This window comes from Capsella rubella, unplaced genomic scaffold (genome assembly GCF_000375325.1).
Source record: "Capsella rubella cultivar Monte Gargano unplaced genomic scaffold, Caprub1_0 scaffold_4, whole genome shotgun sequence".
NCBI lineage: Eukaryota > Viridiplantae > Streptophyta > Magnoliopsida > Brassicales > Brassicaceae > Capsella > Capsella rubella.
Genome location: NW_006238920.1, coordinates 9,640,816 through 9,653,665, shown reverse-complemented (window position 1 = coordinate 9,653,665; position 12,850 = coordinate 9,640,816). Strand labels below are relative to the sequence as shown.

General features: G+C 38.7%; 4 protein-coding genes across 6 annotated transcripts; 3 read left to right on the top strand and 1 right to left on the bottom strand.

Annotated features, from left to right (window-relative positions):
• Positions 1-55: 55 nt before the first annotated feature.
• On the top strand, positions 56-3,266 carry LOC17888746 (bifunctional purine biosynthesis protein PurH). 2 transcript variants are annotated; one of them, XM_023784369.1, is made up of 12 exons: positions 56-206; positions 295-397; positions 493-568; positions 668-758; positions 960-1,062; positions 1,176-1,309; positions 1,394-1,571; positions 1,657-1,814; positions 1,975-2,184; positions 2,251-2,598; positions 2,692-2,818; positions 2,927-3,266. In XM_023784369.1, the coding sequence occupies exons 1-12, from the start codon at positions 93-95 to the stop codon at positions 3,076-3,078; spliced, it is 1,794 nt and encodes a 597-aa protein (XP_023640137.1). In that variant the 5' UTR covers positions 56-92; the 3' UTR covers positions 3,079-3,266. The 2 variants fall into 2 exon arrangements, with proteins under 2 accessions (XP_023640137.1, XP_023640136.1); XM_023784368.1 differs by having other exon boundaries at positions 668-764.
• A 74-nt stretch (positions 3,267-3,340) lies between these two features.
• On the top strand, positions 3,341-5,296 carry LOC111831008 (urease accessory protein D). Its single transcript, XM_023784370.1, has 8 exons — positions 3,341-3,463; positions 3,545-3,610; positions 3,711-3,785; positions 3,901-3,945; positions 4,091-4,324; positions 4,480-4,562; positions 4,633-4,801; positions 4,937-5,296. Exons 1-8 carry the CDS (start codon positions 3,365-3,367, stop codon positions 5,048-5,050), a joined length of 885 nt encoding a protein of 294 aa, XP_023640138.1. The 5' UTR covers positions 3,341-3,364; the 3' UTR covers positions 5,051-5,296.
• An 835-nt stretch (positions 5,297-6,131) lies between these two features.
• LOC17888160 (pentatricopeptide repeat-containing protein At2g35030, mitochondrial) lies at positions 6,132-8,565 on the top strand. The gene has a single exon (XM_006296097.2). The coding sequence runs from the start codon at positions 6,340-6,342 to the stop codon at positions 8,248-8,250; it is 1,911 nt and encodes a 636-aa protein (XP_006296159.1). The 5' UTR covers positions 6,132-6,339; the 3' UTR covers positions 8,251-8,565.
• Positions 8,566-8,667: 102 nt separating this feature from the next.
• LOC17888208 (UDP-N-acetylglucosamine diphosphorylase 2) lies at positions 8,668-12,632 on the bottom strand. Of its 2 annotated transcripts, none has more exons than XM_023784033.1 (15): positions 12,368-12,632; positions 12,133-12,187; positions 11,899-12,050; positions 11,218-11,257; positions 10,942-11,034; positions 10,743-10,855; positions 10,589-10,663; positions 10,433-10,472; positions 10,260-10,342; positions 10,089-10,166; positions 9,810-9,953; positions 9,574-9,641; positions 9,384-9,498; positions 9,131-9,287; positions 8,668-8,955 (listed from the first exon to the last, which is right to left on the bottom strand). In XM_023784033.1, the coding sequence occupies exons 1-15, from the start codon at positions 12,557-12,559 to the stop codon at positions 8,858-8,860; spliced, it is 1,503 nt and encodes a 500-aa protein (XP_023639801.1). In that variant the 5' UTR covers positions 12,560-12,632; the 3' UTR covers positions 8,668-8,857. The 2 variants fall into 2 exon arrangements, with proteins under 2 accessions (XP_023639801.1, XP_006295438.1); XM_006295376.2 differs by having other exon boundaries at positions 10,743-10,858; positions 12,368-12,631.
• Between the last annotated feature and the right edge of the window lie 218 nt (positions 12,633-12,850).

The window sequence follows — 12,850 nt, the reverse complement described above, 5'->3', positions numbered from 1 at the left end:
CCAAAAATTAGATTAGCCGCAAAATTGCAAAAAACCTAAACAGAGCTCAAAACACTACACACACACCCACTGTTTCAAAATATCAAACTACTATGCTCAGCTCCGCCGCCACCGCCACCGCTACCTCCGTGAGTGCTCGCTCCGGCGATATTCTCTGCGGCTACTTTCGTAGAAAACCCGTCGCGCCTTTTCGTTTTGCCCAACCCGTGAGTTCTCCTCTGTGTGTGGTTTGTGTCTTTGTTTCACCTTCTGCTAATCATTTTTTTAATGTTAGTGGGAATTTTCAATGAGCAGGTCTACTGTACATCGCTGCGTCCGAGCCTCGTTGCGGTTCGAGCCATGGCAGAGTCTCAGACAACAGCTCAGAGGAATCAACCGCACTCCTCAGGCTCCTCTGGTTTACAACTTTTTCCTTTGCTGCAATTTCAAATTCAGGAATTGATTACAGTTATGTTTTGCGTTTTTCAAGTAATCTGAGCATATATGAATCAGGAAAGAAGCAAGCTTTGATATCTTTATCTGATAAGAGGGACTTGGCTTCTCTTGGCAACGGTCTCCAAGATTTGGGGTATGTGTTCTTCACTACTCTTTTACTTACAGCTATACAACTTTCAATTAAATCTTTACAGGTTTAAATGATTTTCTCTCTCATCTGATATTTGCATAGATACACCATTGTTTCTACTGGAGGAACTGCCTCTACTTTGGAGAATGCTGGAGTCTCTGTCACTAAAGTGGAGAAGCTTACTCATTTTCCGGAAATGGCAAATTTTTTTTTCTCTCTTAAGCTCGCTTCTCTTCCATAAGTTTTAGTCTTGTGTTACCGCTGTTACTTTAATTCGATAAACATTAAAGGCTAATTTCAAATTGAAGTGTGAATTTGGCAATGATTATACCATTGTTTTGTTGAGTCTAGCATATTAAAATTGGCTCTCCTTTTGGTTTTTCTTCTCTTGTAGCTTGATGGCCGTGTGAAAACTTTGCACCCAAACATTCACGGTGGCATCCTTGCTAGAAGAGATGTGGAACATCATATGGAAGCTCTTAATGAGCATGGGATTGGTGCGTTTCGACACTTGATTATCACTCTATGTTCTAAGGTTTTGATTATTAAGTCATCTATAATGTCTCTTTCATTCTAAACTTCACCTGTTGCTTTTTGTATTCAATGACAGGTACATTTGATGTGGTGGTTGTCAATTTGTATCCATTCTATGACAAAGTTACTGCTCCAGTTGGGATCAGCTTTGAGGATGGGATTGAGAATATCGACATTGGTGGGCCTGCTATGATTAGAGCAGCTGCTAAGGTATATGCATAGATGGGACATTGAGGATTATTCTTTACATTCATTTCATGATTATAAATGTACTTTTTCTATTTTGTCTGACAGAACCACAAAGACGTTCTCATTGTTGTTGATTCTGACGATTATCAAGCTGTTTTGGAGTATCTCAAAGGAGGGCAAAGTGACCAACAATTCCGCAGAAAACTTGCATGGAAGGCCTTTCAGCATGTTGCTGCATATGACTCTGCCGTTTCAGAATGGCTATGGAAGCAGACTGAAGGAAGTACGTGATTGTTTCTAGTGATCCTCCTTGCACTAGTTCTTGGCAATTGGTAACTTACTTTGATTACTATTCCTGTTTTTCGCAGAAGAGAAGTTCCCTCCCAGCTTTACAGTTCCACTTACAGTTAAGAGTTCTCTTCGTTATGGTGAAAATCCTCATCAAAATGCTGCATTTTATGTTGACAAGAGCCTTGCTGAAGTGAATGCCGGTGGTATTGCAACAGCGATTCAGCACCATGGGAAGGTAATAAAATTTTACCATCATAATTGTAAAAAGTATGATACTTTTACTTTCCGTTTGAATTTATATAGCAAATGGTCATAGTTGTAGACTGCCATTTATATTCATATCATCGCTTTTCAGCCTTATTATGTTTGACATTTCTATATATTTCTGTGAGCAGGAAATGTCATACAACAACTATCTTGATGCTGATGCTGCGTGGAACTGTGTGTCGGAATTTGAAAACCCAACATGTGTAGTCGTGAAGCATACAAATCCTTGTGGTGTGGCCTCTCGTGATGATATTCTTGAGGCTTACCGGCTAGCTGTAAAAGCTGACCCTGTTAGTGCCTTTGGTGGCATTGTAGCTTTCAATGTTGAAGTTGATGAGGTAATCAAAATCAAACTACTGTTGTCCCATACATTCCATTGTTTAGTGATGTGTATCTGGCTCTAGGTTCTTGCAAGGGAGATCCGAGAGTTCAGGAGCCCAACAGATGGGGAAACTAGAATGTTTTATGAAATTGTGGTTGCTCCAAAGTATACCGCTAAAGGTCTTGAAGTCCTCAAAGGGAAATCGAAAACTTTGAGGATCCTTGAGGCTAAAAAGAATGACCAAGGGAAACTATCGCTCAGACAGGTTGGTGGCGGCTGGTTGGCTCAGGATTCAGACGATCTAACTCCAGAAGACATCAGTTTCAATTCGGTCTCAGAGAAAACTCCGACTGAAAGCGAACTTGCGGATGCCAAATTTGCCTGGCTCTGCGTTAAGCATGTCAAGAGCAATGCCATTGTGATAGCAAAGGTTGGGATTTATCTCTCTGATTCCTTTTTCTTGTTTCTCTTTCTATACTTGTTTGCTTGTTGCTTATTCTGATTCTTCGGTTTCTGGATCAAGAACAATTGTATGCTGGGGATGGGAAGCGGGCAGCCAAACCGAGTAGAGAGTCTGAGAATAGCTTTCAAGAAAGCTGGCGAGGAAGCCAAAGGAGCTGCCTTGGCCAGTGATGCATTCTTCCCATTCGGTATTTTCTTCTCTCCATAACCATTCTTTTGTCTGAAATGAATTGACTCATCAATCTAGAAATCTGTTGGCCGATCTGATTGCAAATTTGTTGCTGTGTGAATCGCAGCTTGGAAAGACGCGGTGGAAGAGGCGTGCGAGAAAGGAATCGGAGTGATAGCAGAACCTGGAGGCAGTATAAGAGACCAAGACGCCATTGATTGCTGCAAAAAGTACGGAGTCTCTCTGCTCTTCACTAACGTTAGACATTTCCGCCATTGATGATGAATCCTCCAAGTTTTGCTCTTATAAACACATCCAAGAGAATCTGAAGAAGAGAACCCACCAAAAAAAAAACACATAAGAGTGGGAAATAAAATGTTGTAACATTGTATTGCGTTCGACATTATGTATGATTAGAGCTGTTACTTGAAAATTTGACATCATCAAAAAATCATATTTTTTCTCAACACCCAGAAACTGATGAGATGTGTATATAAATAATCAACATTTCAACTCAAATTAGAACGAGAAAATTCACAACTGTGGTGAGAAAGAAAGATTAGCTATGGCGACAGGGAAAGTGGTGGTGGAGAAAGTAGGAGGAAGATCTACAGCTACGAGTTGCTTCTCTAAGTATCCTCTCAAGTTCTTACTTCCTAGCAAGGTCCCTCTCTCTCTAATCTCTATTTGACAGTTTGAAATTTTCAATCTTTAATTTCTAGAATTCCCGACACTGAACTTTCAGGCAGCTCCTGCCGGAACTGACGTTGTCTGGATTTACAGCATAACTTATGGTGGCGGCATTGTCTCTGTATATTCCTCTTCCTCCTCTTTCTATTTCTATGTCTCTCTCCCCTCTCTCTTTGTCAATCGATACTTGAATCGAACAATTTCTTGTTCAACTTATGTAGGGAGATTCGATTTCATGTGAATTCACCATTGGTAATGGATGCACTGCAGTGATTACAACCCAGTCTTCTACTAAGGTTGACTCAAATGGGGGATTTTTCTCTCTCTCTCTCTCTCTCTCTCTTTGAATTGGACACTGGTTTTATCATATTTGGTTTATTTTCTGAGCTTGGATCTTGTGATTTCATTCAGGTATACAAGGCAATAGGATCAAAGTGTTCTGAACAATTATTGGAAGTAATGTTTCTTTCATTCTTTCACATTTCTGCTTTAATCATTTTGAGCTGTGATAGAAGAAGATATTGCTATTGCATTAGTATTGTGACCCCTTTCCTTGAATTACTGTTCCTGATTGATCTTTGGGGTTTGTTGTGTACAGTAGACTAGAATCGGGAGTGAATCTCTTTTGGTAGTGATTCCAGATCCAGTGACTTGCTTCTCCACTGCCCGGTACTATCAGAAACAGATCTTTAGAATGGTTTCAGACTCTAACCTGGTCCTTGTGGATTGGATCACAAGCGGGCGTCATGCAAATGGCGAGAAATGGGATTTCGAGTTTTATAAGAGCATTAACAATGTCTACCTGGAAGATGACCACCCTTTATTCCTTGACACAGTAAACTGCTAATCTCTTACCCACTATTAGATCTATTAGAGATGTTTTACCTTAACCAAGTAAATAATTCTTACAAATATTTGTTTGTAGTATCGTTAGAACATGAGCGAGATTAGACCTACCTTTGGCTTTAGTAATGGGTTTATTTACTGCAGGTATTATTAGAGAAGAGGAGCATCCAAAGCATTGCCGAACGGATGCAAGACTATCACGCCATAGCAATGGTCATACTCTTCGGGTATGCGATTGTAATGCACATTTTCTAGTCATTTTGACTCTGTGCTAAATGTATTTGACAATGGATCAAGGGCAAAGCTGAAGGAAATCCAAAAGCAAGTTCAAGAAAATGTGAAGAATATGATGTCGGAACAACTACAGATCTCTTATGGTTCTCGGAGACACAAGTCTGATACAAACTCCCGTAATGGCTTCATGAAGCCAGAGTTTATAGCTTCCTGCAGCACTTTCGGCCATGAGGTTACTATCAGTACTTTTTAATTTCATCCTTCCAATGAAGATACCATAAACCATATTAGCTTTGCCTGAATGATAAAATTAACGAGTCCGCATCCACATAAATGGCTAATCAAAGTTTTGGTGTAAATTTTGCAGGGAAAAGGAGTTGTAATTCGAATAGCTTCTGATTCCACAGAGTCTGTCTACAATTTCTTGAGGCAACAATTGGCTGAGCTTGAACCACTTCTTGGTCAAGTTCCTTATGCTTGAGTCTTTCCTCTTCTTCCATTTCTTTGTAACCCCTCCACTCCATATTTTAAAATCAAATAAAGGTTAAATAGGACATCAGAGATATAAATATTGATTTGTTTTGTCACCAAACACATGCACGAGTTCGATTCCCTAATTTGCAAACTTTCACTTAGTGGGTGTTATTGGATAATGGATTTTAATAGAGTCTAACTCTAACCCAAGTCTAATGTTATTTAATCAATGATTTTAAATACTTTACTCAAATCAAGTGTTATTGGTTCTTATATTTGCAAAATCTTCATTAAAAGAGTTTAAAATCTAGTGTTATTGGTTCTTATATTTGCAAAATCTTCACTAAAAGAGTTTAAAATATAGTGTTATTGGTTCTTATATTTGCAAAATCTTCATTAAAAGAGTTTAAAATCTAGTGTTATTGGTTCTTATACTTACAATTATTAACGAAAGTCTTATGTTATTCAAGTTTGGTGGATTTTCACAAATGAATTCATTTGAAAAGCTTTGAGTGAATCTGAAACTGATTTCATGTGTAAATTATGTTAATCCGAAAACCAACCTTCTAACATGAGATTTGACAATCTAATAATAAATTAATAAAAGTTTCATTGAACGTAATACACGTACATTATCAATATTTACAAACTCATTCACCCATGACCCAACACATATGTATCTCTCTTTATCATTTTTTCCCAGTCTTTTTTTTTTATCCCTAGTTAATGTGTATATTTGTTTTAACAGTTGTTGTATGATTCATTTGATCACGTTAACAAAAAATAAAACAATTTTCATCTTTAAAAGATATGTTAAGACTTCACTACAGAAATTTGAAATGGAAAAAAAATAAGTGATGATAAAAGTTTGGTATAATTTCATTGAAAATTGTAAAATCATTTGTTATAGAATTCAATTCTATTGTTCAAAAGCAAAAGATATCATGTGTCAGTGTAAATACAATTACACTGATTTAAAGAATGAATAATATTAAATCAGTCTCAATGAACCCAGATTTTGAAAGTCTTATGAATTTTAAAATATAATGGAGTTGAATTTAACTTAAACTACCAATAACACCCCCTAATATTTTTATAAATTATTACTTCTCGTCTGAAACGATTCTGGCGACTGATTTCTGCTGGTGGGATTGGAAACCTAATCTTCTTCCTCCGAAGATTCATCTGCGATTCGAGCATCTCAGTGAAAGGACTCCTTGGTCGCGTCAACACTTGTCTTTTCTCTTTGATCGACCAACAACAGTAAATAAAATAACTTTTGCAATCTTCTAGCTGATGCAATCTAGCGCATTGTCGCACCTGAGAAGCTACTACAGAAGATCATCGGTATTGCCCATATCAAACCATGATCAGTCCGTGCAACTATTTAATATCGTTCGTTCGATTTGTTCTTCCAGCCATAGACCGAGAAGGGAAGGATACAGCTCGAACTCGCGTGTGCCACGACCCGAATGGCTGATTGGTGAGCTGTGCAGAGAAGGTAGAATTGTAGAAGCACGCAAACTGTTCGACGGATTGCCTGAGAGAGATGTGGTTACATGGACCGATGTGATTACTGGGTATATTAAGTTAGGGAATATGAGAGAAGCTAGGGAATTGTTCGATAGGGTTGATTCTAGGAAAAATGTGGTGACTTGGACAGCCATGGTTAGTGGGTACTTGAGATCTAAGCAGCTTTCTGTAGCTGAGATGCTTTTCCAGGATATGCCTGAGAGAAATATAGTTTCTTGGAATACTATGGTCGATGGGTATGCTCAGAGCGGGAGAATTGATAAAGCTCTGGAACTGTTCGATGAAATGCCTGAGAAAAACATTGTTTCCTGGAACACGATGATGAAAGCTCTGGTGCAGCGTGGTAGGATAGATGAGGCAATGAATCTATTCCAAAGAATGCCTAGAAGGGATGTCATTTCATGGACAGCCATGGTCGACGGATTGGCAAAGAACGGTAAGGTAGATGACGCGAGACAACTTTTCGATTCTATGCCTGAGAGAAATATTATTTCATGGAATGCTATGATCACTGGTTATGCACATAATAATAGGATAGACGAAGCTGACCAACTCTTTCAAGTGATGCCAGAGAGGGACTTTGCTTCATGGAATACAATGATCACAGGGTTTATACGGAATAAGAATATTAACAGGGCTTCTGTTTTATTTGACCGGATGCCTGAAAAGAATGTTATTTCCTGGACCACAATGATTACAGGATATGTCGAGAATAAAGAAAACGAAGATGCGCTTAAATTTTTCTCAAAGATGTTAAGGGATGGCTATGTTAAGCCTAACGTAGGAACATATGTGAGCATTTTAAGCGCATGTAGTGACTCAGCTGGGCTTGTGGAAGGGCAGCAGATTCATCAGTTGATATCTAAGTCGGTCCACCAAAAGAACGAAGTTGTGATTTCAGCGCTTATTAACATGTACTCAAAATCTGGTGAACTGATTGCTGCTAGGAAGATGTTCGATAATGGATTGGTATGCCAACGGGATTTGATTTCATGGAACAGTATGATTGCGGTTTATGCGCACCACGGGCATGGGAAAGAAGCAATTGAAATGTATGATCAGATGCTGAAACACGGGTTCAAACCTAGTGAGGTGACCTATCTTAACTTGCTGTTTGCTTGCAGCCACGCCGGACTGGTAGAGAAAGGAATGGAGTTCTTTGCAGAGCTTGTGAGAGACGAGTCAATTCCTCTGCGCGAAGAGCATTATACGTGTCTCGTGGATCTCTGTGGTCGTGCTGGTAGATTGAAAGATGTTTTAAATTTCATCAACTGTGATGAGGCTAGGCTATCAAGATCGTCCTACGGAGCACTATTATCCGCTTGTAATGTATACAGTGATGTGAGTATTGCTAAGGAGGTGGTGAAGAAGGTACTAGAAACAGGGTCGGATGATGCTGGGACTTATGTATTGATGTCTAATATATATGCAGCGAGTGGGAAAATGAAAGAAGCAGCAGAGATGAGAATGAAGATGAAGGAGAGAGGGTTGAAGAAACAACCAGGTTGCAGTTGGATTGATTTCGGGAATCAGAGGCATCTTTTTGTTGTTGGAGATAAGTCACATCCTCAGTTCGAAGCCTTGGATGCGATAGTATCCGATCTTCGCAACAAAATGAGGAAGAACAAAAACATGACTTCAGAAGCGGGAGAAGATGGGTTATTGGTTATATGAATTCCTTCTGCATACCAGAGACTCGGAGAGGCATTCAGACTCCTTTGTTTAAGATCCTTGAAACAACCGATTTATCCATGCCATTTGGTGATGGCTAAACAATTCAACTGCCCGAAGTAGCAAGACGATACAGAAGACACAGCTTGCAGGAGATTTTTTTTTGCAGTTTGAGAATTTAACTGATACGTCGTAGACTTATAGATTACCATTTTTTCGTCTGATTCGATCCTGTACCATTTATATCACAGTTAGGACTGAATACTACTAATTCTTGTTATTCGTTCTATAAGAGAAAGTTTGTTTGTTTGTTTTTTTTTTTTATTATTAATGCATTTCCTGCGAAAAGTCGACACAAAGTTTGTAGACCTTTTTTAATTCAAGATGTCGGGTATATAATGAAGAGTAACACACCAAAATTTTGAAGGAATTCACCATTGTTGCAATAATGAAGAGTAACACATTGAACAGAGAATACTATTGACCACCTTCGTCAGTTAGTAGTTACAGTTCATATATAGAGAGACCAAGTTTCAGCACAAAGAAGAAACAAGCCAAAAATAAAAAGCAAAGAAAGACGGCCAAATTACAAGAATATATAAGAAGAAGATTAGAGGGAGATCTCACATGGTGCGTGAAACGTTCTTCCTCGACAAATCGCTTCTAGATTTTCTCCTGTGTACGAGCACAACGGCGATACTTCCACGCCTGTTTGAGCTATAACTGTTAATAGCCGTTATTTTATCCTTTTTCACTTTGGTTTTAATTTGGTAGTTTCAATTTAGTTTGGTTTACTTGGTTTAGGGCTTGATTCTTTTACCCAAACCACTATTATTGTAGGAAAAAAAAGTCAAATGAATAGAAGAGTGGAAGGGCTCTTTACCAGTTGCATATAAAGGAACGGAATGTGTTAGAAATCCACCAGCTGCTACGACCCAACGTGTGTGCAGCCGAAGAACCAAGAGTCTCGCACTATCCGGTGTGTCAAAATTAGAGCCATTCGCATTCTTCACAGGAGCAAACTCTTCCTCCCTCAACACCTGCAAAGGCAAGAAAAATCCGCAGAAAAATATGAGGTTTTCGAATCATGTGAGCCTCGGTTTTGATGTGTCTCACACAATATAACAGAATAGTACCTCAAAGAGCGCAGTAGAAGGAGCATAAGGAAAGCAATCAAATATGAACTGTTCTAATTTCAGCCCCTCTGTGAAGCCATTTATAGACGGAATCTTCTTCTCTGCCAAATGGTAACTGCAAGAGTTTTGATATCAGTTACTGAATATGTCAAATGTCGTCATATTGCAGGATCGGTAAAAAGCATCTCACACGCTGTCTTTTTCCAGCCCATTCACAACTTGATTGAGAAACTCCAGAGTGAACATGTGTAAGCACACCTGCGACGTTTTGACTTACATTAGGAACTTACACATATAGCCACTTCCATAATTGAAATAAGTAATAACCAATGTCTAAGTTGCAAAAAAGTGGTACAGTAGCAATAAGGCAAGAAAATTATGGTCACAGAATAACTTAGAAAGCCTGTAAAAGAGAGAGAAGTTTACGTTACTCCAGCAAAATTGAAGACGTCCTGTTTGCTGATTAGTTGCAGAAGCCATAGACTGGTCAAGCTCTGTGTACTCAACTACAGTCAGAGGCCCACCTTTTCCCCTCCTTACAAATACTCCAACCTTTTCCTGTGGATATGCCTGTTTTCAAAACATTAAGATTCTCGGTCAAAACTTGACTGTGATTTGGCTCAGGAGAAACTAATTGCTATAAAGTGAAAAATTAATGTCCAGTAGCTTTTTCAACCAATTAATTAGAAAATTATCTGAATATACCTTGCGCACTACTTTTGCAGCAGAAGCTGCACCTTTGTCGATGAAGTATCCCAGAAAAGTAGGGTCAGCTACTCGAACCTGATTTCCAAGATTCCTGTTTATTGTTCTAATTGTTCGAGAAGAATCGAGAAAGTACACAGACAAAGACTTTAGAGCACTGAAAAAGCTAACCAGAACATTGTCAACACCATAGCAATCCACATACTTAATCCCCCTCGAAGCCATATCTTCTAATAACCTTGACGATTTGAGAGCTGAATAAACATATTAAAAGTTCTGATAAACAGAAAATGCTGAAAACACTATTTCCTATAACTAGAGCAGAAGGTCTAGAGAATAAATACCTGCATAAACTCCGCCGTTCCCATCCGGAGCCTTTGCTAACTAGTCACATAAAATGAAATCCGTAAGGCCAATGTCTTTAAGGATAAAAAGTAACTCACTGTAAACCTCAAGAATCGGTGTCTAAGGTTATTTCAGCATGCTTTAAAGACACATACACTGAAAGGTGTCTCCATGATAAATTTGCCATCCTTTGAAATGCAAGGTAGGGTTCCTTGTTGGAAAAAGGTGACCTACAGAGAGCGGGATCGATATAGGTCACAAGGAAGAAAACAATAGACCAGAAAACGTTACAGCTAAGAACCCTCTTACTTGCTCTGGCTCAAGGCCAAAATACTTGTGACTCTCGAAGAATTTCTGTGTTGGTTCATGAGTAAATGGACTGGTCATTATATACCATTGTATTGTAACTGGGCGAGTTGAACCTGCTGCAGGTAAAATTTTATGTGAGCAAGGTATTACTAATAGTATAGTTGTAAGGATAAATAAAATACAGAGTTGTGAACTATACCCTCACTCATTGCCTGAGCAGCAAGCCTTTGGACACACAATATCCTCTCAGCTTGAATCTGAAAAAGTGACTTCCCAGATGGCAATCCGATATCTGAAATGATATAGGTAACAGTAAACGTAGTAATGAAACAAACGATATAGGTAACAGTAAACGTATAATGTTATAGAATGTTTCATTTGCTAAAACAAGAGAATCTGAACTTGCAAAAGGCAATATGCAAACAATATATAGAAGACGTCCAGCAAAAACAAAGCTGAAACGAGAACTACTTACTATAACACCCTTTCGGATCTGAACTTCCAAGTCTTGTTCCCTACAAAAATATATTTTTAGCCAGATCATTTCATAACAAATTTGTGTCAATGAATGTACCAACAATCACTACAAGGTGGACTCAAAGAGTCAATCAAAATCTATTCGAAACTAGTGATTCCCCTCTTAATCTTCTAGTTCAATTCGCCAACTATATCATAAAATAGCAGGTAATAACACTACCATCAATATCCACAGAAAAATATTCTTAAGTTTATTCAATGCTGAATAAATGAAACAAACTGAAAAGGGGAAAGAAGATAACAAGATCCTATAAAGCATCTTTGAGGTCACGTGATAACTATTCTTTCTCATAATAAGGTGTTTCACTGTCTAGAAGAAAGCACCGACGGGTAAGATTTTTTTAAAGCAGTCATGATTACTCATAGAAAGCCTTTATGACTACACAAATCAAAATAAGTACTTTTTCAGACTTGGCAATAATTTAAGTAACAGACATATAAATGCATAATTTGAGTAGGTATCAAGCATTATTCCAACATCATTTCAGCAATCACACACTCATTCCAACCATAATCCGAGAATCATTAAAATCTTTCTCAACAATCTTAGAAGTTAGAACTAATCCAAGAAAAGGACTCCAGAGGCAAAGCAACACAATACCGCAAATAATTAAAGTACCTGTCCACCAGATAAAAGCACCACACCCAATTTGCCTTCGTAGATAGCTTTAAGTCCCATTCTCCACCACTTTTCCCGGTCTTCCTTTGTTCTTTCATCCACGGTTGACACACAATTCTCCGGCACCGGTTCTATTGCAGCCACTGGCAACCCTAATGAGGTCAAAACAGAGCTCGATTAAATCTCCATTAAACATAAATTGCGAAAAAAACGGTTTGGTTACTAGAGATGAACCTTGAGAGTGAAGTGAGCATCTGATGATCCGATCTATTCTCGGGAGATCCAAATTCTGGAAGATGAAATAACGCATCACGCTTAAAAAATAATTTAAAATCAAAAATTCGAAACTGAGCCAACGATTCACAGTAATTTTTTTTTGCAGGATCTTCAGCTGATTTCGCTGAATTAGAAGATGACAAAAAAAAGTACGAAAATGAAACGCTGGAACTGTGTAAATTCTCCGATTCACCTCGATGTCTCTGAGGAGATGATCTCGCTCTTCCGGTGAAAGCTCATCCCAGAGCGCGAAAACACCTTCCTGTCCGTAATCCTTGAGCCTCTCCACTAACGCTTGGTGAGGTGACCCCGTCAGAGGAGGAGGCAGCATCGTCGTGACAGCCGAAGTTTCAATCTCTATCTCCGTCGTCGTTGGCTCCTTCATAGTCTGTCGTGTATCAAACAAACGTAAATCTCACTCCAAAATCATGTATTCATTCGTGTGTTATGTTTTATAGCACCGAAGATGCGCGAGAGGGGAGAGAGAGACGAAGAAGAAGACAAAGAATCAAAATATTTAATCAACGTCGTAGTAACGTAAATGACGATAATACCCTTCTTCTAGTCTCATTCCAACGCAACAATAAGAGTATAAGACCAAAGTCCTCCGACAATTTGTTGGCCTAACCCTCCCTTTTACTCCGTAGGTTTCAACTCCTTTGAAATTAACTTCCAC

Excerpts from the sequence above, each read along its gene's own strand:
- LOC17888746 (XM_023784368.1), top strand. The coding sequence starts at position 93 with ATGCTCAGCTCCGCCGCCACCGCCACCGCTACCTCCGTGAGTGCTCGC. Across the intron at positions 569-667 it reads AACGGTCTCCAAGATTTGGG|ATACACCATTGTTTCTACTG; the intron begins GTATGTGTTCTT and ends ATATTTGCATAG. Across the intron at positions 765-959 it reads TTACTCATTTTCCGGAAATG|CTTGATGGCCGTGTGAAAAC; the intron begins GCAAATTTTTTT and ends CTTCTCTTGTAG.
- LOC111831008 (XM_023784370.1), top strand. The coding sequence starts at position 3,365 with ATGGCGACAGGGAAAGTGGTGGTGGAGAAAGTAGGAGGAAGATCTACA. Across the intron at positions 4,325-4,479 it reads ACCCTTTATTCCTTGACACA|GTATTATTAGAGAAGAGGAG; the intron begins GTAAACTGCTAA and ends TATTTACTGCAG. Across the intron at positions 4,563-4,632 it reads GCAATGGTCATACTCTTCGG|GGCAAAGCTGAAGGAAATCC; the intron begins GTATGCGATTGT and ends CAATGGATCAAG.
- LOC17888160 (XM_006296097.2), top strand. The coding sequence starts at position 6,340 with ATGCAATCTAGCGCATTGTCGCACCTGAGAAGCTACTACAGAAGATCA.
- LOC17888208 (XM_006295376.2), bottom strand. The coding sequence starts at position 12,559 with ATGAAGGAGCCAACGACGACGGAGATAGAGATTGAAACTTCGGCTGTC. Across the intron at positions 12,051-12,132 it reads ATGCTCACTTCACTCTCAAG|GGTTGCCAGTGGCTGCAATA; the intron begins GTTCATCTCTAG and ends TGACCTCATTAG. Across the intron at positions 10,167-10,259 it reads ATGGTGTTGACAATGTTCTG|GTTCGAGTAGCTGACCCTAC; the intron begins GTTAGCTTTTTC and ends CTTGGAAATCAG.